This window comes from Macrotis lagotis, chromosome 3 (assembly GCF_037893015.1).
Source record: "Macrotis lagotis isolate mMagLag1 chromosome 3, bilby.v1.9.chrom.fasta, whole genome shotgun sequence".
Classification (NCBI taxonomy): Eukaryota; Metazoa; Chordata; class Mammalia; order Peramelemorphia; family Peramelidae; genus Macrotis; species Macrotis lagotis.
Window position 1 is genome coordinate 195,186,131 of NC_133660.1, and position 23,855 is coordinate 195,209,985.

Here is a 23,855-nt window from a genome sequence, read left to right on the forward strand (position 1 = left end):
TAAATTGAGGAATGGCTAAGCAAATTAAGGTAGTAATGATGGACATAGAGTCAGAAACTTAGCTTCACAAGTTCAGATTTGGCATCTTATACTTAATAGCCATGTGACTCTGGACAAATCACTTAATCCTGTTTGCCTCAGTTTCCTCATCTATAAAATGAACTGAAGAAGAAAATGACAAATCACTCCAGTACCTTTGCCAAGAAAAATCCCAAATAAAGTCATGAAAAGTCAGGCATGAGTGAAATGTTTTGAGTTTATGATCCCTTCCAATGGTATACCCAGGTGAAGATGTCTTGTAATTGATAATGTCAAATTGATTCTCCGTAGGAAAAGGACAATATATTTATTATATATGGGCTTCATCAGCATAGAGATGTTTGAATCAACAGGAACTGATGAAATAACCTAGAAAGTAGTTCTTATATATAATTAAGGAACAGGATAGGAAAGGTAACCCAATAAATGAGCTGGAAGATGAACAGTTATAACAAGGGAATCATGTCATTAAAATCCAGGAAGGGAGAGTATGGTGTCAAAAGTCATAGAGAGTTCATGAAAGATGAGTGAGGACTTTTAAAAAAGACTACTTAATGACAAGATCATTGGTAACTTCAAAGGAAAGAGATTCAGTTGAACAGGATAGCCAGATTTCACATTTTTGAGAATTCAATGAAAAGTGAGGAAATAGGGACAATGAATATAGATAAGCTTTTCTGGCATTTTTGCAAAAAAAGTGGTCATTCTTGAAATATGTTCACTCATCTATTTGAATAGAATCCCTGTTATTAGTTGCCACTCTATCACTGCCTTTCAGTTCTTTTCAAACTGCCTTATGCTTTTGTATTCTTTTTATATTATTATTTATTTGTATTACTGGCAGTTCTTGCTTTACATAAGTAGATCACTAAGTAAAACATAATGCAAATTTTCTCTACAACTTGGGAAAATGAGGGCGAAAGGCAGAAAAGGGAGTTGTGGTGCCGTGGCGGGAGGGGCTAGAGACAGAGACAGACATGCCTGAGTGAGGACGGCAGGCCATGACTTGGCTGGTGGGTTGAGCAGGGCAAGGTCTGAAGTCAAGCCCCAGATATGGCAGATGAGTCTACTTGGAGGAAGTTTTTTGCTGTTGGGATGTTAAGCAAAGGAGCAAACACCAAGCCCAGGAACAGGAGCAGGGACAGCACTGAGCACAGGACTATATGGCAAAAAAATAGACATTTTGGGAATGTGGATTTTTTTTTTTTACAAGGCCACGCATCTTATTATTATTAAGTGTCTGAGGCCGGATTTGAACTCAGGTATTCCTGACTCCAGGGCTGGTGCTCTATCCACTGCACCACCTAGTCGCCCCTAGGGAATGTGCATTTCTTAAAAGTCAAATTGACTTAATCTGAATTTATATAAAGCAAGACTTGTCCTTCATGTAGAATGTAGTCTCATCCCCATTAGGGACTTAGAGAAGTGACATGCTAATACCTTCAGACAGTGCTTGGTACATGGATGGGTATCTTATAGAGAGGGTTCTTGTTTAATTATGTATTGGAGTGCCTGTGAAGTTGCTCCCTACTCTGAGCTTCTATTTGTTTTTAAAAATGACCCTCTTTGATATATTGAGTAAAAATGTAAATGTACAGTGACTTCAGATTAATTGGTGCTTCTTTTCAAATTCAGATATATGACTGATGGAATGTTACTTCGAGAAGCTATGAATGATCCCCTTCTAGAGCGCTACGGTGTTATAATCCTTGATGAAGCTCATGAAAGGACCTTGGCCACAGATATTCTTATGGGAGTTCTGAAGGAAGTTGTGAGGCAAAGGTCAGATTTAAAGGTAAGGTATATTTTCCCATTTTAAAAAATATTCAGAATACCTTTGTTGGTTTCTGGATATTAAAAGAAAATTTTAGCAGTTCATTTATAAGCATGAAGTCTGGTAAGCTTCTTGATTGAATTTTCTAATACAGATAAAATGAAATTCCAGGATCTCCAAATACATTTCTAGCAACTTGTATTGCTCTTTCTTGTTTTTATCTATTTGGGGTTTTGTGTTTGAGTTTTCTCAGAATGGTGTTTTTTCTAAACCTCTTTTTAAGAAATTCTTAATATTTGTTTGGGTTTGTTTTTTTTTTTACATGTAGGTCCATATTTTAATTCATTTTTTTCTTTTGAGTTTCCTAACATGACATTACTGTTTTATATATTTTCCCAAAAGAGTGGCTATCTCCTGCTAATCTTTCAACTTCTAACTCAATAAAACATGTTATACTTTTTAAAGATAAAATGAGTAGCCAAAGTAACTGAGCTCATTTTCCCTTTTTCCATTTCCTCTTTCTCTACCTGCAGTCTTGAAGCATTAACATGTTCGCTGTTACGTATACCATTTTGAGTATTTAAGGCATTTACTGTTATGACATGTTGACATGATGCAGTTCTTTTTAGATAACAAATGTAATCAGTCTTTGGGGGAGGGTGGTGGTGTTTTGATTCTAGTATAGTGGAGAGACACTTGACCTTAGACAGAAACTGGCTTTAAGTGTCTCTGGTATATTGGTATCATAACCCTGGACAAGCCATCTTATTTCTCTGTCCCTGGTGAGCTTTCTTACAACTAAATTTCACAGCAATAGCTAATCTTCAATGGTATAAGAGAGTTTCTTCTTCTTCTTTCTTAATTTCCAATACCAGTGAAAATACAAGACCCACTTCTCCAGTCCCTGCTCTCTACCATCTTACCCCTGATATATTTTTAAAACCTGGCAACACTAAGGAGAAAAATGAATGTTTGTGCTTCCCAACTTTAGGAAAATCCTTTTGAGATATATTAAAGATAGTATGGAACAATAGGAATATTTTTCTTTCATCTTTGAATGTCTGTTTCTAGGTATTATGGAGGATATAAAACAGTCACTTTCCTCAAGGAGCTCATATTAATCATTAGGAGAAAACATACCTTATTTATGAAATTACTAAATAACTATAGATTGAAGGGTTGAAAGAGAGAAAGACTTCATATAGAAAATTTGAGCTTTGGACTAGATTTTGAAGGGTTGGTAGAAGTTGAATAAACGGAAGCATTTTTGAAGTGTGACTATCATAATCATAGAGCCTTTTTGTTTTGGTTCTTTGGTTTGTTTTTTAGGTTTTTGCAAGGCAATGGGTTTAAATGACTTGCTAGGTGATTATTAAGTGTCTGAGGCTAGATTTGAACTCAGGTCCTCCTGACTCCAGGGCCAGTACTCTCTCCAATGTGCCACCTAGCCACCCCATCTTAGAGCCTTTAAAAAAAAAAAATTCCAACAAAGCTCAAATGAAGCAATAATAAATTTGTTCTAGAGTTTGAAGGAAGAAGGATATTAATTGATATAACATTCTAAATTAACAGTACATTGTTATGGTAAGAGAATATTGTATTTAGAGAAAGTTTAAGAAATAAAATGTTGAATAACATTTTAATTCCTTAATTGATCAAATTTTGAAGCTTCAGACAACCTCATCTAATTAACATTGCCAAACAGGACAGAAAGTAAGCTAAAGGATACTTTAAATGGTAGAACTTTTTAAAATTTTTATCTCTTTCACAATTGTTAGAAATATTATCCATGACATGGTTGTCTTGAGTTATAGACTCTCCTCCCAGATGGTAAGGGTACCCGATAGACTTTTTGTCATTCTGGAAAGAGGCAAGGGATTGGCTCAGTTTATCAGGGACAGAAATAGAGCTGAGTTCTAGGCCACAGCTCCTCCCAAAAAAGATTTAGGCAACCCACTCGACTGAATTCCTTTTTGAGAAATTGGAGAGGCTGCACCAGCTCAAAAAGAGAGTTCCCATTGGAGCCCACAGACCTAAATTTCTATATACCTTGCAGGAAGAGTGCCAAGTGCAGCTCTGCTGCTCCTGTCCCATCTCTAGGTCAAGTTCTAGAGTGGACCCAGAGTGCTGCAGCATCAGGGGGAGGAGCAGCCTTGTCACTGCCCTCTGGAGTAACACGGGGGCTTTGCTTCTAGCCTCTGGCCCATTTTGGAACTTTTAGAGAATAACCAACATGAGTCCCAGGCCAAAGGGAATTCTGTAGGCCTAGCACTAAGAAGGAGCAGAGCTTTTTAGGTGGCTGTTAGTTGAGGAATCTATCATCTGTCTGCTGAGTCTTCTAAGCATGGGGAGGCCTGAACCTGATCAGGACGTTCTGATCTTAGCTAGTGATGCAACAGTCAGACCTTGCTCTATAGCAAACCATTTTGGGGAGTAGATTCCCAGTCTGAACCGTCTCAGATGCTAAAGTAACATAACCATGAAGCAAGAATCCTAAAAGAAAAATAATTAGAATAATGGAAGACAACATTGGAGGGAATGTAACATCTTGAAACAAGAGATACAAAAGCTTGAGTAAAGAATAAAATGATTTTATAAAATGAATTATTGAAGCCAATAAAAGAAAATAAGGAGGCACAAATAATTGTCCTGGAAAACAATGATCATCATTGGACTCCTGTGAAAATCATGACCCAAACAAAGCCTGGACATCATATTTCAAGAAATCATAAGGGAAAACTGCCCAGATCTCTTAGAACCAGAGGGTGAGTAGATTAATAAGAAAGGGATTAGTTCAAAGCCAAACCAGTTCTAAGCACATACAAAAATATTCTTTTACATTACAAAAAGAAATGTTCCAGAATTGAAACTGCAGGGGAGTATTCACCAATTAGAGAGTAACTGAACATGTTACAGTATATAAATGGGATGGCATGAGGCAGGGTACTCTTTCAAAGAAGCCATCTTGTTTAGAGTGAAGTGACCAAACTGGGAGAACAATTTAGATGATGAAAGCAATGTTGTTAAGATTGAAAGACTTAGGAATTCTTATCAGTATAATGACTAACTTTTCCAGAGCACTCATAACAAACATGCTACATGGAAAGGTGGAGAGCTCAGAGTGCCAAATGAATCATTTTATTGGACATTACTAATGCAACATTTTTTTTTGCTTAATTGTACATATTTATACAACAGTTGTTTAGTTTATTTCTTTTTTCAGTGGAGATGGAAAGTGGTGTGGAAGAGAGAATTAGAGGAGGGAAAGAAAGCAGATTTTTGCTGATTGAAAAAATTCTTAATCACTAAACATAGATGGGTTATTCAAAAAGAAGAAACCAGAGTCAATGTCAGGGAAATTGTTTAGATTTAAGAAGCATTTTGTAGGAAGGAGATGGTAGATAGAGTAGGGCTGAGCCAAGATTTTTTGAATGTTTGAGTAAGATGGATTTTGCTACTTTTAAGTGTATTGCAGAAAAAGTATGTGCCCAATATAAATTGATTTGTCTTTTGTTGAATATATAAGTATATTTTTAACAGAAGAGTACAGTTTAAGAAGGCTTTCCAAGAATAAATATCCAGGATTTCTGATTTGAATTCCGTTTTAAATATCAGTTAAATAATTCATTATGAATTTTCACAGCCACAATAAAGGATAATGCTTAGAGTTGTGTTTTTACATATTAAAACTATTCCTTTATTATACATCAATATAATTTTAGTATTTCTTTTTCTTCTCAGGTTATTGTTATGAGTGCTACTTTAGATGCGGGGAAATTTCAAATTTACTTTGATAATTGTCCCCTTTTAACTATCCCTGGCCGTACACATCCTGTTGAGATTTTTTATACTCCGGAACCAGAAAGAGATTACCTCGAAGCAGCAATTCGAACTGTGATACAAATTCACATGTGTGAAGAGGAGGAAGGAGATCTTCTTCTTTTCCTCACTGGACAAGAGGTATTTTTATTTTCTTCATTTTATAAAACTATAGTGATTTTTTATTATTAGGATATTTATCAGAACTTTTTTTTATCATTTTGTAGCTGTTAGCATTCATGATGATGATATATATAACATTTTCTGTGTTTGACCTTGGTAGATATTAAACAGGAATTTCCTTGGATAATAGTAAATATATTCTGGTGTGTGTGTGTGTGTGTGTGTGTGTGTGTGTGTGTGTGTGTGTGTGTATGTTATGTATCTACTCCCAAGTTTCTTTCTTAAGACTGTGATCTTTGTCAGTACTTTTTGTTTCATTCTGGTAGTAACATTTCTGATCAGTCATTAGAAATGGGTAGTAATCATCCATTTTGACAGGTCTTGGATAATAATAATAAGCCTTTGTATTTTTCAAAATTTTGCCCCACATAATTATGTCAAAAATACCCTAGTACTTATTTGAGATAGTTCACAACTGTTACTTATGTTACACTCAATCAGTTTTTCTGATTATGCTTGATAATTTCAGACTCTAGCTTAAAGAGCAAGAAGTTACTTCTTTTGTAGGACATCTAGCTTCTTTGGAGATTCAGTTGTGTAGGGGTTTTTTTTAATTCCAAGGATCATTTTCCTTTTTCCATTGTATGCTAACCTTCTGCTTTCCAGTTCCTTCATAAGGAACTTTTTTGTTAGACCTCCTCTTTATTTCAGATTCTTCTCCCGTTTCCCACCCTACTCTTTTAAAGGAATGTTTCATTTCCTGAAGCAATTGTAAAGCTTTTTCTCAAATCATTTTACCTTCTCTACTTGGAGAATAGTGATCATTGGACTGGTGATATGCTGAAGTTTTTTGTTTGTTTTGTTTTCCAAATTTCTTAAGTCCTTCTAAAAGAACTCATCAGTTATTTGCACTTCAGTCTTAATTTTAGAATCTCATTGTTGGAAACTACTGAAAATGTTTGCTACTCCTACAGTCTAACAAACATTTCTACAATGTCCCAGGGATCTAGATGGGGAATTGATTACTTCATGAAGTTGACCAATATTGATCTGCTCTAATACTTCAAGGACTTTTGGTCCTGGATATTCTTTATTCGTTTAGAGATCACAAGTCTCCTTGTCCTTTATGGAAGTTACTCATAAATTTTGGATGAAGTTATCCAATGATAGATATCTAACTTATTTCAGTGCCCAAGTCTTCCCTAATGGCATAACTTCAAGAATTCATGGATAGCACCATATCATAAACATTTGAATACAGGGAATCTGTTGTAATATTTTAAAATTTACCTCCCTAAAACTTGCATTCAATGCTGCTAATATTTTTAATGCAATATGTCACCGTCCTTTAAATATTTGCAAATAGTATTTTTTTTAGATCTTTTTTTTCCCATAATAAATTTCCTGGTACCTTAAGCATTTTTTACCTTACAGTTTCTAGATTCACCATTGCTTTTAGATATTTTCATTACTATTATTCATTTTAATTGGTTTCCTTTATAATCCTTTTCATTTTATAGAATATATTTAAGAAAATTCACTGCCAAAAATCACAAAACCAAGCTTTTTTTAGATCTAGAATTTAAGGCTGAAGATTGATTTAGAATTCAAAGGAACTTTAGGGATGATTTTGTTCCAGGGGTTCTTAACTAGATTAAGATTTGTGAATTTAGTTTTAAAAAATAATTTCATAACTGCATGTCCGTATAATTGTTTTCATTCATTAATGCTTGATATTTAATCATATACATTTTAAAACATTCTGAAAAGGTATCTATAGGCTTTGTCAGACTACCAAAGGAGGGATCTATGACATAAAAAAACTATTAATAACAACTGCTTTCAATTACAAGTCATGCTATTCTTTTGAAATGGGATGCTAACATAACCACAATTCAGATCTACTGGGTTTAATATTGTCCCGCCTCCCCCCTTAACATTACTTGTTTACTACCTAATCTTTTCTTAATAGCCATCACATTATTGTCTTATTAATCTTGTGGGCAAAAACTCTGATGTTTTCACTTGTATAGTGGGAAAGTGCTTTACTTCCAATTGGGTGCTTCTCCTGGCTATACAAATGCTTACAGGTTATATCTAGACCGTGGACAAAGAATTAATTCTCTCAGTTGCTTTCTTTTTGTAAATACATTTTTTCCAGATTGTTTAAATATCATTTTCAACATTCATTTTTTTATAGCATTTTGAGTTCCAAATTTTTCTGCTTCCTTTTTTCCCCCTCCCTAAGATGGAAAGCAATCTTATTTATATGATCAGTCATGTTAAGCCGTTCCATACTAGTCATATTGTAATAGAAGAACTAGAACAAATGGGGGGCAATCCCCACAAAAACCAAAAAAAAAATGAAAATTTTGACCTGTATTCAGACTCCATTTCAGACTTTCATAGCTCTTTCACAGTTTTGCTGTTATTGTGTATATAATGTTCTTCTAATTTCACTCAGCATCAGTCCATGTAAGTCTTTCCAGGTTTTCCTGATATCATCCTGCTCCTTTCATATAGGTTATGTTATATACCACAACTTGTTCTGCCTTTCATCAATTGATAGGCATCCTCTCGTTTCTAATTCTTTGCCTCCACATAAAGAACTTCTGTAAATAATTTTGTAAATGTGAATCCTTTGCCTTTTTTTAATCTCATTGGATACTGACCTAGTAGTGTTAAGGGTATGCAATTTGATTGCCTTTTGGGCATAGTTCCAAATCTTGAGAATGATTGAATCAGTTCACAACTCCAATATCAATGCATTAATGTCTCAATTTCCCCACATCTACTCAAACATTTGTCATTTTTCCTTTTCTGTCATATCAGCCAGTCTGATAGGTGTGAAGTAGTACCCCCAGAGTTGCTTTTCTATAATCAGTAGTGATTTAAAAGTTTTTCATATGACTATAGATATAAACAGATTTTTCCTATTTTAATGTCACACTTTCAATTACTCCTTTGAAATTATTCAGAGATTTTTATTCTTAAAACTTGGTTTTCTTAGGCTTCTTCCTGCAACATCAGAGGAAAAGTAAGGATAGATTAAACTTAAAGCTTAATCTAAAGCTGTTTTTATTGGTAGCTAATTCTCATAGTAAGGCTTTTTACATGATTAATTTTTAAAAGTTTGGACTTTTTCAAAGAGAGTTGAAGTAAAAATCTGTAAAGCTTCTGCCACTCAGATCAGAACCTTGGGGAATCAATTGATTTTGGTTGTTCCTTTTAGACATAAAACATCTGATTTTTTTTTTTTCCTCCCCATTTCCTTCCCAATCTTTCTAAAATATCTTTCCTTAAATTGAACATATTGATTGTAATCTAACCTTGATAGCTTTTACAGAAGATATTGCTTCTTTGGGTGTTAGGTCGGAATAGGTGACATCTGATATTCTTCAAGATTTTATGATCTTATTACATTATTAGCAACAGTTTTATGACAGTGATTACTATGTGTCAGAAACTATTCTAGGAATTGACTGATTTTGGAAGAGAAAAATTTAGTCTTTAGTGAGTAGGGAGTTATGTATCCAAACTGGTTATAATTGTTTAATAGAATCTGAGTTAATGCAAGCTTTTGGTCATTGACTGTTGTGATAATTCTTGTTGCAATGATTCTTTTTATATCCTAGTGCTCAGTTTGGTTCTGAAAACCTGAGATTTTAACTTTTCTCTTTATTAATAGTTCTTTGTACCTTTTTTTTTTGGTTTATTTTTCCCGATTAAGCATTGAACTAGTACTTTAGTACAATCTCACATATTAGAGAAATCATTTATAGTTTAAATCCTGTCAATTTTAGATTAGTTTAAAATTTTTCCAAAAATAATGATTCTGTTACAAAAGCACATAATGGATAACCTGAAGTTTTACCTAATAAAAGCCCTTTTGAGAACTGCTTCAGATTAAGAATAATTTTAATTAGTATGATGGTGTTATACTAATGATCTCTCTGATCTTGGATAGCTTTCATTTGGGTTAGAACATCATCTAATTTCTTCTGGTGGTCTCGCTATATTTGAGAGCGGTATTGTTGAGTTGTTTTCAGTTGTAACTGACTCTTCATGACCCTATTTGTAGTTATCTTGGCAAAAAATACTGGAGTGTTTTTACCATTTCCTTCTCCAACTTACTTTATAGATGAGGAAAATGAATCAAATAGAGTCATATGACTTGCCCAAGGTCACACAGCTGATCTGAGGGTGGATTTGAACTCAGGAAGATGAGTCCTCCTATTTCCCAGCCTAGGGCTCCATTCACTGTGCCAGTTAACTGCCTGAAGGATTTGAAATTTACTAGGTCATCAATTGATTGTCTTGATTTGTGGCAGAAGTCAGGGATTATTTGCACACTACAAACCATTAGGAGGCAAACACATTAAGATTTTTCATGTCTTTTTTTTGTGATTTTACTAATGAGTTTTAGCCATTTGTGTAGAGCATTTTAGTAGAAATAAGTGAACTCACTTAATTTAACTCTTCTGGAGTTGTGACTAGTGTGCCATTGAAGAATTTTCTTAAAATTTATTTAAATTTTTTAGGGGAAAGCTGACTGTTCCTAAAATTCTCCCATCTGTTTTTTTTTAAAAGCTGAAGCTGCAAAATCCATAAAACAAACTTCCATTGTATCAAAAAAAAAAACAAAGACATACAAGGAAGTAAAACAAAAGGACAGTATTAATGATCACTAATAAGTTGTAGGTGCTTCATTCTTTGCTTATAATTTCTCATGTACTTTCTTCAGTGTGAATGTGCATGCATTTATAATCCTGGGGTTTGGATTGGTCATTGCATTTACCTGAATTTTGGAATCTTTTAGTTTGTTGTGGGGTTGTTTTTTTGGTTTTGGATTTTTTTTTTGGATCTTCCGAATTCATTCTTCCTCAATTCAAATGTTTTTATAAATTTCTCTTGAATACTTCATATTCTTCCTTTCCCACAAAACAATAATTGTAATTTTAGAGACCATTAAGTACCCTACTATATCCAGGCTACAGATACAATTAAAAGAAAGTCCTTGCCCTCAAGAAACTGAGTCTAATTAATGGAAAATTGACTACATAGAAAAGAACTGGATGGCGCTGGGTAAGGATGGGGGTTCCAGCTTGAAGGGTTTGTTCTTAACTGTTGGGTTCTGAGCCCTCTACAAAGGTAGACTTTAGGAGAGGTTTCTTGTTCCTTCAGCCTTCCACTCAGAGAAGAAGGAAACTGCAGTTGTTGAGGTTCAGGGTACCAAAGCTGAAGTGATTTTTCAGATGAAGAACTTATCCTGGGAAAGGCAATGAAGTTCCGTGGCATTGAAACCAAGTTGAGCAGCTGAGATCTTAAAGAAAACTAGGCCACTCTCGTTTTAGAGATGAGGAAACTTAAGGTGTGACTTGGCTACAGTCACAAGAATATTAAGTAGCAGAAGCAAGAGTAATCTTAAATACTCTAGATTTTGTATTGAGGCCATTTTTCCTTCTCTTAAGTTTCCTTAGAGTATATTCTCTCTGAATCAAAGTATAATCAAATGAGGAAACCTATTAAAAGTTCCTCCCTGGAGTAGTGATTCAAACACATGAAGACCAAGATCCATGGCTATTGTAAACTGTTCATGAGCATAAATTTCCCATTTTAGGTCTTGATTGTTGCTGATAACTAAAGGGTGCCTTTCTCAAGTTAGCATCTCTGATTCTATTCACGTTTTATTTCTGATTTTATTCATCAACTGCTTTACACAATCTTATAATTTTCGTGGGAAATTCTTTTTCAGAGGGGGAAAAAACTTCATTGGGGTCTTCTATCCCAAGAATCTTTTAGACAGTTGGTTATAGATATGTGGTGTGCTGTAATTAATCATTTGCAGATATACTGCCCTATTCTTAATTTCATTAAGGATTTTCTCCTCCTGATATCATTGTCATAAAGATTCTCTAAATGAATGAAAGAAAGGCACAAAAGGCACACCTTAGGATAATATGGCCAAATTTTTCTTCTTTCCCCGCTCTCTCCACCTCCACCCCACATTCCTATTTTTGTGTTCAGAGGTAATCTGTCACTGTTTTAAAGTATTAAATAACAATTTTGACAAAGGCTAGCTATAGTTCTATCAAGTAGAAGTTGACTTGAGATACTTTCTTAATTGCTATATTGTGAATTATTTAATGTTTTAGTAAAAATTAAATTGACATTCCATGATTTTTCAAGCAAATGTTTGTTACCATTTTAACAAAATCACAATATTAAGTTAAATACACTGCATATCTGATTGTTTACCTTCTACTTTGGTATTTAATGAACATTTCTTTAAAAGCACAGTTTAAAGTATATTCTAATTGAATCTGTACATATAGTGTTTGAATTACCTCAGCTAATAATGGTTTGCCTTGTAATAAAATTTCACCAAAATTTTTAACAATACTTTTAGAAACTATATTAAGCCTCATTCTTGGCTATCCGTGTTGATAATATTAAGGTGTTTGTCCTCATTAGGTACAATAAAGCAAATCTTCCATATAATTGCATTAGTGATACGTGACAGTAAAGCTTAATTGGTTTATTTAAAATATCTTGCCCATCAATTTCTTTTAGATCGTGAAAATTGAAAAGGTCATGAGTACAGTTTAATATTCCTGGGTGAGAGATTTCAATTTTAGCACAATTTGTTGAGAATTAATTAGGAAATCTGACTTGAAGAAAAAAGGGGTGTTGAATGCAAATAAGGCCATTTATGTTTTCATTAGAATATTGCAACTTTAGCTTCTTAGGACTGTGGTGAAAATCTATTGATATTCACTAGATTAATTTAAGTTGTTAATTTGAGAATACAGTATCTATGAAGATTAAAATGTACTAGTATATACAAAATAAACTTTGCATAGAACTTGATTATGATAAATACTAGAAAAAAAATTTAAATTCGTGTTGGTTTTGTTTACTTTAAACTTTTTTCTGAAGGAAATTGATGAAGCTTGTAAGAGAATAAAGCGTGAAGTTGATGATTTAGGTCCAGAAGTTGGTGACATTAAAATCATTCCTCTATATTCCACACTTCCTCCTCAACAACAACAGAGAATTTTTGAGCCTCCTCCTCCAAAAAAACAAAATGGAGCAATAGGACGAAAGGTAACAATTAAAGATTTCTTATGTTTCGTATTTTATAGCAAATAGACTACTGTGGCAAAATAATCATCATAATTATACATTTTTTAATGTTTAAGGTTCACAAATTTTTTTTTCCATAATAACTGGGAAATAGGAAGCACAAATGTTATTATCTACAAACCTGAGACACAGAGAGGTCCAAGGGCAGCTACTAAGTGTCAAGGCTGGAATAGAGATGCAGGTGGAAACGGATAAAGCAATTACTTAGTCATTACAAGATAAGTCACATAAGAAATACTATTAGTATGATATTCTGTTAAATGAATTCCAAAATACCTTGGGGAATACTAAACTAAGTAATTTGGGAAGTATAGTGCTGTGAGTAATTATGGATTTGATTTTATTTAGAAATTTCAAATTCTTTGTCTTCAAGGAATAATGATTAAATATTTTAATTGATATTCCTCAATTTCACATCTTGTGACTAGATATATTCTTAGTCAAAATTGATCATAATAGGAATTCTCTCTTTCTTACTTGGAGAAGACTTGTAATAATAGGAACCAAGATGATTAATGGAAGTGAATTGTTTTTTATTTTTCATTATTATCATTTTCCATGTATTGCTTTTGACTGTAATTAAGACTTGAGTCCCTTTTAGCACTAGTTTACATGAATAAGAACACTACTATAATTTTGCTTTTATGATATACCTACACCTGCGTCTTCCCCCCCCCCCCCCCCCCAACCCAACTTTGTTTTAACTGAGACCTGACTTAGTCATCACTCATTTTGGTAGTTTTTATATTCTTGGGCTCAAAAATCACTGCTGATGTTGTATAAACCTTGAAATTTACTTCTTGAAAGGAAGTTATAGTGGCTTTGGACAGCATTCTTAAAAGAAGGCATCACCTTGCTGATAAAGATCCATAGAGTCAAAGTGAGGGTTTTTCTCATAGCAGTGTATAGCTGTGGGAGTTGGACTATAGGAAAAGTGGAGTGCCACAGAATCTGTGCTTCTAAATTGTGGTACAGAAGAAGACTTTAGAAAGTCTCTTGGATAGCAATAGAAATTAACTCAGGAAAGTCAAATATTGAAACTGGAGCTTAAATACTTTGGACACATAATTGGAAGATAGGATAAATAGCTAGTATAGAAACGATGAACAGATGCCTTGGACAGACTGCAGCAGAACAGCAGGACAAAAGGACCCAACTCCAAATCTAGCTCTCTTTCTACTCTCCCAATATTCTCTCATCTTTCATTTAGTTCTTGGTTCAGCTTAGTTGCAGTTGGAGTGAAGGAAGGACATTCTTGACTTCCTAGTAGTTAAGTCTTTTTTCCCTCCCACTCATTTATTTTACTTTTTTTATGTGCATATTCCCAGTAAAATCTCTGTGATGTACATGTTAACTAACCCCTAAGTTCCTTAACCTGAACTATGACCACCTCTGTCTTGTTCCTCATTTACTGCCATATCCCTCAGTCTTGACTTTTATCTCTTAAATAATCTCTGATCCAGTTATCTGCCCTGTTTTAAAACTGTTCTAAAACAGGGTTTTCAGAATTCTTTATACTCCACCTACCTCCAAACTCCAGATAGTGAATTTTCTCAAGGACTTGGAAATAATCATGACTCATGAAGATATTCATAGAAAAGACCTGTTAGATTTTTCTCCATTGTGTTCATCCTCACTTCCAAAAGTAGATGCCATGATTTACCTTTTATTTCTTATCCCTAGAGGAAGATATTGTTTCCAATAACTGATTTCATGGACACTGTTGCTCAACAGCTCTGTAACTATCAAGATCAATTCCTCCTCATGACAGTCATTAGATTAAATTCCTGTGGAGATGTAGCCTGGCACCTATTCTTTCAGGTGCTGTAGGAGACCCCGCAAAGAAAATGCATGGCACTGTAAGAAGTTGTAGCATCAGAAACAGATAGTCAAGAATAAGTGGTATTCAAGAAGGATTGACATTTATCCCTGCATCCTTAGGACCATAAGAATTTTCTACCTATTTTTGGAGCTGTAAACTTACATCTGTGTTGTCTTCCCCATTATAATTTGATCTTCTTGAAAGCACAGACTGTCTTTTATTTCCATCATGCTTTGCATGTAGTAAACAGTTATATCACTGTCTTCATCTGACAAGACTTCTGGGAAAGAGTCATTAAGCTAACCAATTCTTGAATTCTTCATTTAATTCTTCTCTGAAAAACTTTGTTTGACATGACATTATATTTGTTTTTTTGTCTGCCTGGACTTTTGTCAATATCCACACATACAACACACTATTATTCTGGTTGTAGTGGTGTCATGTCATTTGTGGCAGTGGGGTATCTAAGAAGAATTTAAAATTACTTTTCATATTGCTGACAGTTATGCAAATCTATTCCCCCCCACCAAAATAAGATGTATTCAATGTACACCAAAACCTCTTTTTCTGTACTACCACAAAGTGTGCTTTGAGGTTTCCCCTTATGTGTAGAAAACAGCTCAAACCACTTTTTTGAACTGAAGTTTCTGTTTTGGAAAACTTAGACCAATGAAATCAGTCTTGTTAGGTACCTTCTAACCTATTTTATGAGAAGGGATCTTAAGAGATCATAGCCTACTTCAGACTTATTGTGAAGAAAGTACTTTTTGAATATAGATATGCTATATAAACATTATCATTAAATCAGAAGTGATTTTTTTTTCCTCAGGTCCACGTTACAGAACAAGAACTAGAGCTTAATCTGCCTGACATCTAAGCTTATATTTTACCCCAGACCTAGAACAGGGGTTGGGGATTCACTAGTGGTTAGGTTTAGGTTATATAAAAACAGTACTACTGTGGCTGTTATTGTATATAATTTGTGGGGTTCTACTGTGCCACAAACAGAGCAATTCAACAACCTCTTATAATAGGTGTAGTGGCTAAATGAGAAAAGTTCAATTTCAGCCCAATTCAGTAAGCATCAAGCTCTTGATATTTACTGTTTGCAGAGCTCTGTGGTAGGTATTAAGAAAGTTGGCAAGTTTAGAAAATGGTCACTTTTTAAAATTTATTTTTATTTTTTAAAATTCCCAATCACATGTAAAAGAAAAAATTGACAATCCTTTTTTAAAGTTTTCAAATTCTCTCCTTCCTGGCTCTTTACGTTCTTCAAGATGATAAGCAATTGGGTATTGATTATACCTAATATACAGTCCTTTTTAATGGAATCACTATGTAATGTAAAACATTAAAAATGTCAATGTAACATTAAAATTAATTTTAAAAACTAATGCAATTGTCAAATAAGGACTATTAATGTTTTTAATTATTGGTGCCACTGATGATCTGGTGCATGTGAGAATAATTTATGCTCAAAATATAGGTGTAAGCTATAAGAATTTTATTTGTGTGGCTATGTGTGTGTAGCAAAAACCTCATTAGGATCATGTAATTGTTCATTTATACTGCCATGAAGATGCAGTATAGTGCAGTGAAAAACATAACGATTTGACCCTATTAACTTCCCAGTTTTTTGACTTTGAATGAAGTTACTTATCAAGGGGCAGCTAGATGTCACAGTGGATAGAGCACTGACCTTGAAATTAGGAGGAAGGGAGTTCAAATCCAGCCTCTGACACCTACTAGCTGTATGACCTTGGGCAAGTTGCCTAACCCTGATTGCCTTGCATCAGGACCATCTCCAGTTGTTCTGATCATTTCTGGCCTTTGGAGGAGAAAAGGAGGCTGGGGCCATAGCACCCCCTCACTCAAATCAGTTCATGTGCTTGTCATGGCATCACCTTCCTTATATAGTGGTCATCTTCAAAAATGAAGGGCAAACAATATTGCATTCTTCATACTTTTTAGTTCTTAGTCTGTGATCCTAGGGAAAAACTGTAACTTGGCATTTTAGTACGAATTGGAATGTTTGTCAAAAGGAATTAACCAGCAACACTGAGGATTTTGTGAAATTTTTAAAATTTTGCTATTTGCTTATCCTCAAGATAGACTCAAAACTTGAATATATTTTATATTTTAATTTTGTAGGAGAAAACTGCATTTAAGATTTAAGTTGGCCAGATTGTATTCAGTTTGATTTAAGAACATAGTTGAATTCAAGAGAAAGAATTATTTAAATGCTAGAAAATATTTTCCATTTACTGGAATTTATTGTGCTTTATAACTTATTTGTTTCACTCAAACTATACAGTCATTTAATTTTGTATTAAATATAGTGTTTATCTTACTCAATAGGTAGTTGTGTCTACCAATATTGCAGAGACATCACTAACAATAGATGGTGTTGTGTTTGTCATTGACCCTGGATTTGCAAAACAAAAGGTAACTTGCTTTCCTAACTTAATATAAAATAATTAGGTTTCTACAAATAGCTTTTTTGCATTTCATTTAACACTCAAATTGAATTCAGAAAATGGAACTTTTTAGTATCCTATTTCAGTAATAAGAACAAAAATGGACAGTAGGAACTTTGTTATCCTAGTTTATTAGCATCTGTAACCTTTTTCTTTGAATTAAGGAATATCTTTTTTCTTTAAGAGAGGTGAATAGTAGTAATTGTTGAAAATAGTACAGCTTGACTCCAGCGTCTAAATCATTGGACTAATATCTGTCTCTTTTGCCCCTCCCCGCCCCCAAAAAAAACCCAACCCGAATAAACCCTAATAATTGTTATTCTCCTAGCTAGGACAAATATCTAGAATATTTTCATAGCCAGTATGGCTGCTTCAGTATTCAGTATTGAATGATCCCTAATATTTTAACCGATCTTTTCCTACTGTCTTAATCTTTATACAAGGTTCTTTAGTTGTCCATTTAGATTAACTTTAGGGATGAAATTTAATACACATAGTACACATATATATTTTACATAAATTTTTTTGAGCGAATACCATGAATATTAGTATATTCCCTGGAATGTTTTCTTATTTTTGAGACTACAATGAAATTCACTGGAGGAAAATACAATTTGTCTTTTTATTGAATGATTTGAGAAATTTTTAATGGATAAAATGAACTCTTACAGTAATAGAATTAAATTTGATTTTATTAGGTTCAATGGAATTAAGAGTCTTGGATAAATAGGATAAGCTAAAAGTTTTTTGTGGTTAGTCTTATGAATTAGAAAGCTAAATTAGCAGCTTAAGTCAAGGCGCATATATGTGTGTGTACATATACACATATGTATGTATGTATGTATGTAAACTCTTCAAAATTTCCATTGCTGCCACATCTTTTATCACTGGGCAAGTGTCATGAGTATGTCAAGAATTTCACTGTTTACATTTTATGGGCTAGTGTGTCACCAGGAGTCTTGATCAGGACACACAGATTTAAGTGGAGGGAATAACTGTTGTTTTGACTTCTTATTTCCATTAGGTATATAATCCCCGAATTAGAGTGGAGTCTCTTTTGGTGACAGCAATCAGTAAAGCTTCTGCTCAGCAAAGAGCTGGTCGAGCTGGTCGTACCAGGCCTGGAAAATGTTTTAGACTTTACACAGAGAAAGCCTATAAGACTGAAATGCAGGTAAGAGGTTGTTTTCATTTACTGGGTGACCTTTCCAGGTAGAGTTGCCCAAATTTGTTTTTAAACTGTCAGAAGGCAACATTAGCAATTTCAAAGCTCCTTTCTTATCAGTAAAAACCTGTGATGCAGATCTTAAAATCAGACAGTCACCTAATGTATAGTACCTGTTAGATGTTAAACTACACTTCATATGTGAAGCAAGATTTCCTTATTCATTAGTCAGTGTTTGGCTTATTTGCTTTCCTTTTCTTCTGATGGGATAGGCAGATATAAGAACATGTTATTTCCGGTGGAAAGGTGTGAGAATAAATGTAAAACAAAATTAATGTTTTAATATAGACTGTACTTTGTTCCTAGGACAATACTTACCCTGAAATTTTGAGGTCTAACTTGGGTTCAGTGGTGTTACAGTTGAAGAAACTTGGAATTGATGACTTGGTACACTTTGATTTTATGGATCCACCAGGTAAAATTTTTTAAAATAATACTGTTCTTTAATAATATATTGTCGATATATTATTTTGCTTTATGAAATAACAGTTTTAAGTTTTATCTTATTTCTTTGTATCATCAAACTCAAAAGGGTGTGTTAATTTTGCTTTTTCTTAAATGAATTTTATGAATGGTTTGATATTTTTATGAATGACTTAATATTTTATGTATATCCTGTTTGGAGAACATAGATCTTTTAAAATGTGGCCTTTTATTATTTTATTTTTATATTAATGGAAACTTATTAAGAATTTTTAATAATATCATTTCACTTTTTCCGTTTCACAGTCAATGGAGATGACAATAATGTGATCTAATCAGGCTAATTCAAGTATTCCAGCATGTTTTTTTGCTTATTCCTTAGGAGTGGTATTGAGTTCTTGTAACCTGTACATATATAAAATTGTTGTAGTGATTATTGACAACTCTTTGTTTTCTACCAGTCTTCAACATATTAACTTATGTCTCAAAAGTTTGTAAGCAAGTTGTACATAATTCTGAACTTATTTATATATTTTTCTAAAGAGAGGAAATGTAAATATTGGTAAAATTCAGAGATCAGATATTTGGTTTGGGTAGGTTACAAGGGCTCAGTGCTAAGAATTGAATATTAATAGCTTGACTCTCCCACATCCTCAGAACAAATACATGTCTAAGTCATAGGACAGAAAAAAAAGGTGAATGAGGATATTTCCTGAGCTTTTCTTTGTGTGACTTTGACCCTTTACAAAATTTTGAAAGACTTAAAGTTGTAACTTGTGTTATTACATCCCCCATTTTCTGTGGTCAGTTATTTGTTTGGAGTTTCGTACTTTTTCTCATGAGTAAGGACTGTTATCTTTCTTTGTATCCCTAACACTTAGTATTAGCGTAGTGCCTACTACAGTCAACACTTAATAAAACGCACCTTAATTTATTGAGGTCATCCAGAGGTTGAACAGATGTACTAACTTATCATTTCTCCAACATACCTGATGACTATTGTAGGATATATTTAGAATTGGAAAGAGCCTTAGAGATGGCATCAAGTCCATTTTGCAAATAATAGTATCTGATGCCATGGAACCCACCTTCAGCTTTTTTAGTTTTCCCACTTGGTATACCTTATTCAATCTTCACATTCCAAGATAAAAAAAAATATCCTCTATTTCTCATTATTCTATTCCTTGATGTTCGCATTAGATAATTTGAATTAATCATATTAATGATGAATCCTTAATCTAAAAAGAGATTTTACATTTTTTAAAGAATGATTATTAGTCCCAAACAGTTCATACTTCAAAAACTTACAGACATAACAATGAAATAAAAATACTACAGCTTTGCATGGGAATCTACCCCTTTTCCTGGTCCCTGGTTTCAGGAGCTTTTCTGTACTTTGAACTTAGTTTGAGCATTTTTTCTTTGGCTGAGAGTAACATATGGCCTTCAGAAGATTTCAAGTTCTTGACAATTTCATATGCAACTAAGTTAATACTAAGAATACTTTTTTCCATACAATGTTAACTTCTCTGGAAATCACAACTCAAACCAGACTTCTAGTCTGAATTCTAGTATTGCAGAATTAGCTGGGTGACCAAGGGACGGTCATTTTGCTTCTTTTTTGCTTTGGTTTTCAGTGCTATTAAGAAAGGTAAATTGTTTTCTAACATCTTTTCTAGTTACCAAGGTTCTATATAATAGTAGCCTTTATTGAATCCTTGAACTTTAGTCTCAGACTTGACACTTGGGGTGAGGTGTGTGTATGTATGTATATGTACATGTTTGCACATTTGGGTTTGTCTGGCCACATTTAGTCACTAACATTGATATTTTTAAGATTTAAGGTGGTTATCTTCCTTTGAGAAATACATTTAGCATAATAATTCTAATTGGTTAGCAAACTATCTAACTCTTTTAGAAGAAAAACTGACTTCTAAACTCCTGTAGCAAACTTTGAGATTTTGGGTGATTCATTGGTTGCTAGATTCCTATAATTGAATTTGATGACAGCTTGAATTCTGAATTTGGCCCACTGTAGAATGAAAAATGAGTTTGCTTATAATAGTTTGTACTTTGTCACATTTTTGCTTACTAAAGGCAGCTTGACTAATAGAGTATTTTTTCCTTTCAGCTCCTGAAACTCTGATGAGAGCCCTGGAGCTTTTGAATTATCTAGCTGCTTTAAATGATGATGGAGACTTGACTGAATTGGGATCCATGATGGCAGAATTTCCATTGGATCCACAACTCGCTAAAATGGTTATTGCAAGTTGTGACTACAACTGTTCTAATGAGGTCCTCTCTATTACTGCCATGTTGTCAGGTAATAGAGGGAAAAAGCCACTCCCATCCTTTTCCCCTTTCCCTTGGCCTCCTCCATTTCTTACTTCCCCCCCCTTCCAAAAAGTCCAGTTTGGGTGGACATCACTTAGTTTTTTCTAACATGGTACTTTGGTGTATAGTCTTAAAAAAGAAACACATATCTTGTATATGAAAATATTTACTTACATAGAAAAATAAAATCTTCACAAAATTTATTAAAAGCAAAATAATTTTTGTATGAACATAGCAAAAAAATCAACTCTGAAATACTGGTAAACTTAGATTGCCAAATTGTGAAGAAAAGAATACTGGTACCTCATTATAACAGTAACTGTTATAATCCCATAATTCAGAATTTTGAACAAGGTGAGTCATCTGTAGACTTTACTCCCTAGATTTGCCATTAGTACCAGAAGGACCTTGTTTTGAACACTGCTATAGTGATCTTCTTGATTGTGTATGAATATGCAAGTGAAAAGGAACATCAATTAAACTGTCACTGAAATAAATAAAAATAGTAGTGATAACAAAAGTCTCAAATCTAAGTCAGTCTGTTTAAATGGCTGTATTACATGGTGATAGAAACATTTATAAGACATATCTTTGTATATAAAAGTTTAAATTTGAAAGCCAGACATTGATTCAAGAAAGAAACATCCATTTGAGTGTAAAGCTCAGTCTTTGAAATGATACCAACTTGGATATAAATATTCCAAAAGCAAGAAAGGACATATCAGTAAAGAAATTAATATTGAGCTTTACAGCTATAAATTGCTGGTGTGGTAGTTGAGTGAAATTTCGAAGAGAAAATAAGGCAATGGGATGAGATTTTGTACAGAATATAACTAAGATGCTCTTACAATTATAGATTCAGATATTGGGGATAGTGGACTTTATGTCTACAAACACCTGCTCACTGGTAATCAGGATACTTATGAAGGTTTTAAATATTTAAAAGCTTTGGGCCATATAAACCCTCTCCTGATTACTTCTAAATTTATTAAAAAAGAGAAATTGAAAAATGTTTTATAAAGTTATGGCCTAGTTCAGTCTTGTGACATATATTAATGGTGTGAATTTTTTTTATGAACTAGCTAAAATGTTTTTTTTTTGCAGAGTTATAATTGATCAGACTCAGAGCAGATGGGCAGGGCAGAATCTAATCACTTTTAACTAAATTGTAGTCTTAATTGCGGAGGTGGTGGTAGGTTGTTGTCTGCCTTTCTTATATGTTGTTTTTATTAGTTTCTCCAGTCAGTTTCATCCCCCCCCCAAAAAAAAATTTAAGAGAATTTGTGGTTGCAAAAAACAGCAAGTTCTTTTTTATGTTTCACCTACCTTTCCCCTGTCATTTTCAATCTTTACTGCCTGATTTGTTTTCTAATGTATCCCTCTTCATGGAAACTAGTTTACAAGTTGATAAGAAAGCTAGCCCTTCTAAGGAAATTATTATTTGGATTCAGTTGAAATCTTCCATCTTGTTTTAAATTCCCTTTTTTTCATGGTCCTGGTCAGTAATAGATGTTCTGCATGAAATGATGGATTAGTGAATACATAGTTCACCATAGAAATCAAAGTTTGAGCTTACAGCAATACATGGACAGGCCATTTCAGAAGAAATTAGTGAACTAAAAAGAGGGACCATCAAAAATGAACAACTTGCCAAGCCTCTCATGTTTTATTTTCCATTTAAATTTTAAGTTTCAGAAATATGGTCCTGACATAAACTGTGCAAAAAAAAAAAAAACCAAGGGCCTTCTCTTTTTATAATACTATTCCTTCCCACTGTGGTTATGGTGACCAGTTTTCCACACTACTTTCTGATATGTAGTCACAGCAATGTGAATTAATTTTGTGCTTCAATGTTTTGATTTGCTCCTATTATTTTAAGTCAGACCTCTAGTATTTACCATGAATGTCTCTTTATTTTCTGTTGGCTATTTGTCATCCTTTTAAGGGGAAAAGATTATGGGAAAGAGTAATTCATTTGACTCTGTATTCATTCTAAAAGTCTGCTAATTCCATTTCCATCTGATTTGATGATGACTTATGATAATCACGAATTGAAAAACTTTACTTTTAAAATGTGTTGAAAAAGGTCCCAATTTGTTACATACTTAATTTTTTTTATAATCTTATGAATATGGAATTGCTATAGTGGTTTAAGGAAAGTTGTATTTTTTAATGCAGCATACAAAACACCTTGTATTGACTAAAGCCTTATTTGAATTAAGATTGGGGCTTCATACAACTACATACTGGGCTTACCTTACTGGCATTCTGGATGACCCTTGAAATAATGTCAAGGACTCACAGTGTCCACTTTTCTATTACTGAGTATTGGTTTTTATTTGGGGATATTGATTCATAATACCATTTTTAAAAATCTTCATTAGGATTCTATTGGTACTTTAAGATACTGAAAGAATAGGCTGTATTCCCCCAGCCTTTTGGTTGAATTTCCTTAATTTAAATAATAGTAAAGGGCGGTTTAACCTTCCACCACTACTGCTACCATCAAAACCTAAGTTTCCTTGATTTTCTTGTTCACATATGCTTCTGCACATCGGTGCTTATAGTAATACCGACCAGTGGTGACAGCCACAACACTATTTCATCTTTTTCATTTAATTGTGGTCAATAGGACTAGTTGTAAAAATTGTTTATAACCACAGCAGTGGTGAA

The 23,855-nt window shown here is 33.6% G+C and overlaps 1 protein-coding gene across 1 annotated transcript in view; it reads left to right on the forward strand.

Moving 5' to 3' along the window:
• DHX15 (DEAH-box helicase 15) overlaps nucleotides 1–23,855 on the forward strand; it is a 74,676-nt gene that overhangs the window by 30,494 nt on the left and 20,327 nt on the right. The window contains exons 4-10 of the mRNA XM_074229696.1: nucleotides 1,675–1,834; nucleotides 5,555–5,773; nucleotides 12,695–12,862; nucleotides 17,082–17,168; nucleotides 18,225–18,374; nucleotides 18,732–18,840; nucleotides 20,980–21,171. Coding sequence (XP_074085797.1) covers nucleotides 1,675–1,834; nucleotides 5,555–5,773; nucleotides 12,695–12,862; nucleotides 17,082–17,168; nucleotides 18,225–18,374; nucleotides 18,732–18,840; nucleotides 20,980–21,171 — 1,085 coding nt within the window. The remainder of the gene's footprint in view (nucleotides 1–1,674; nucleotides 1,835–5,554; nucleotides 5,774–12,694; nucleotides 12,863–17,081; nucleotides 17,169–18,224; nucleotides 18,375–18,731; nucleotides 18,841–20,979; nucleotides 21,172–23,855) is intronic.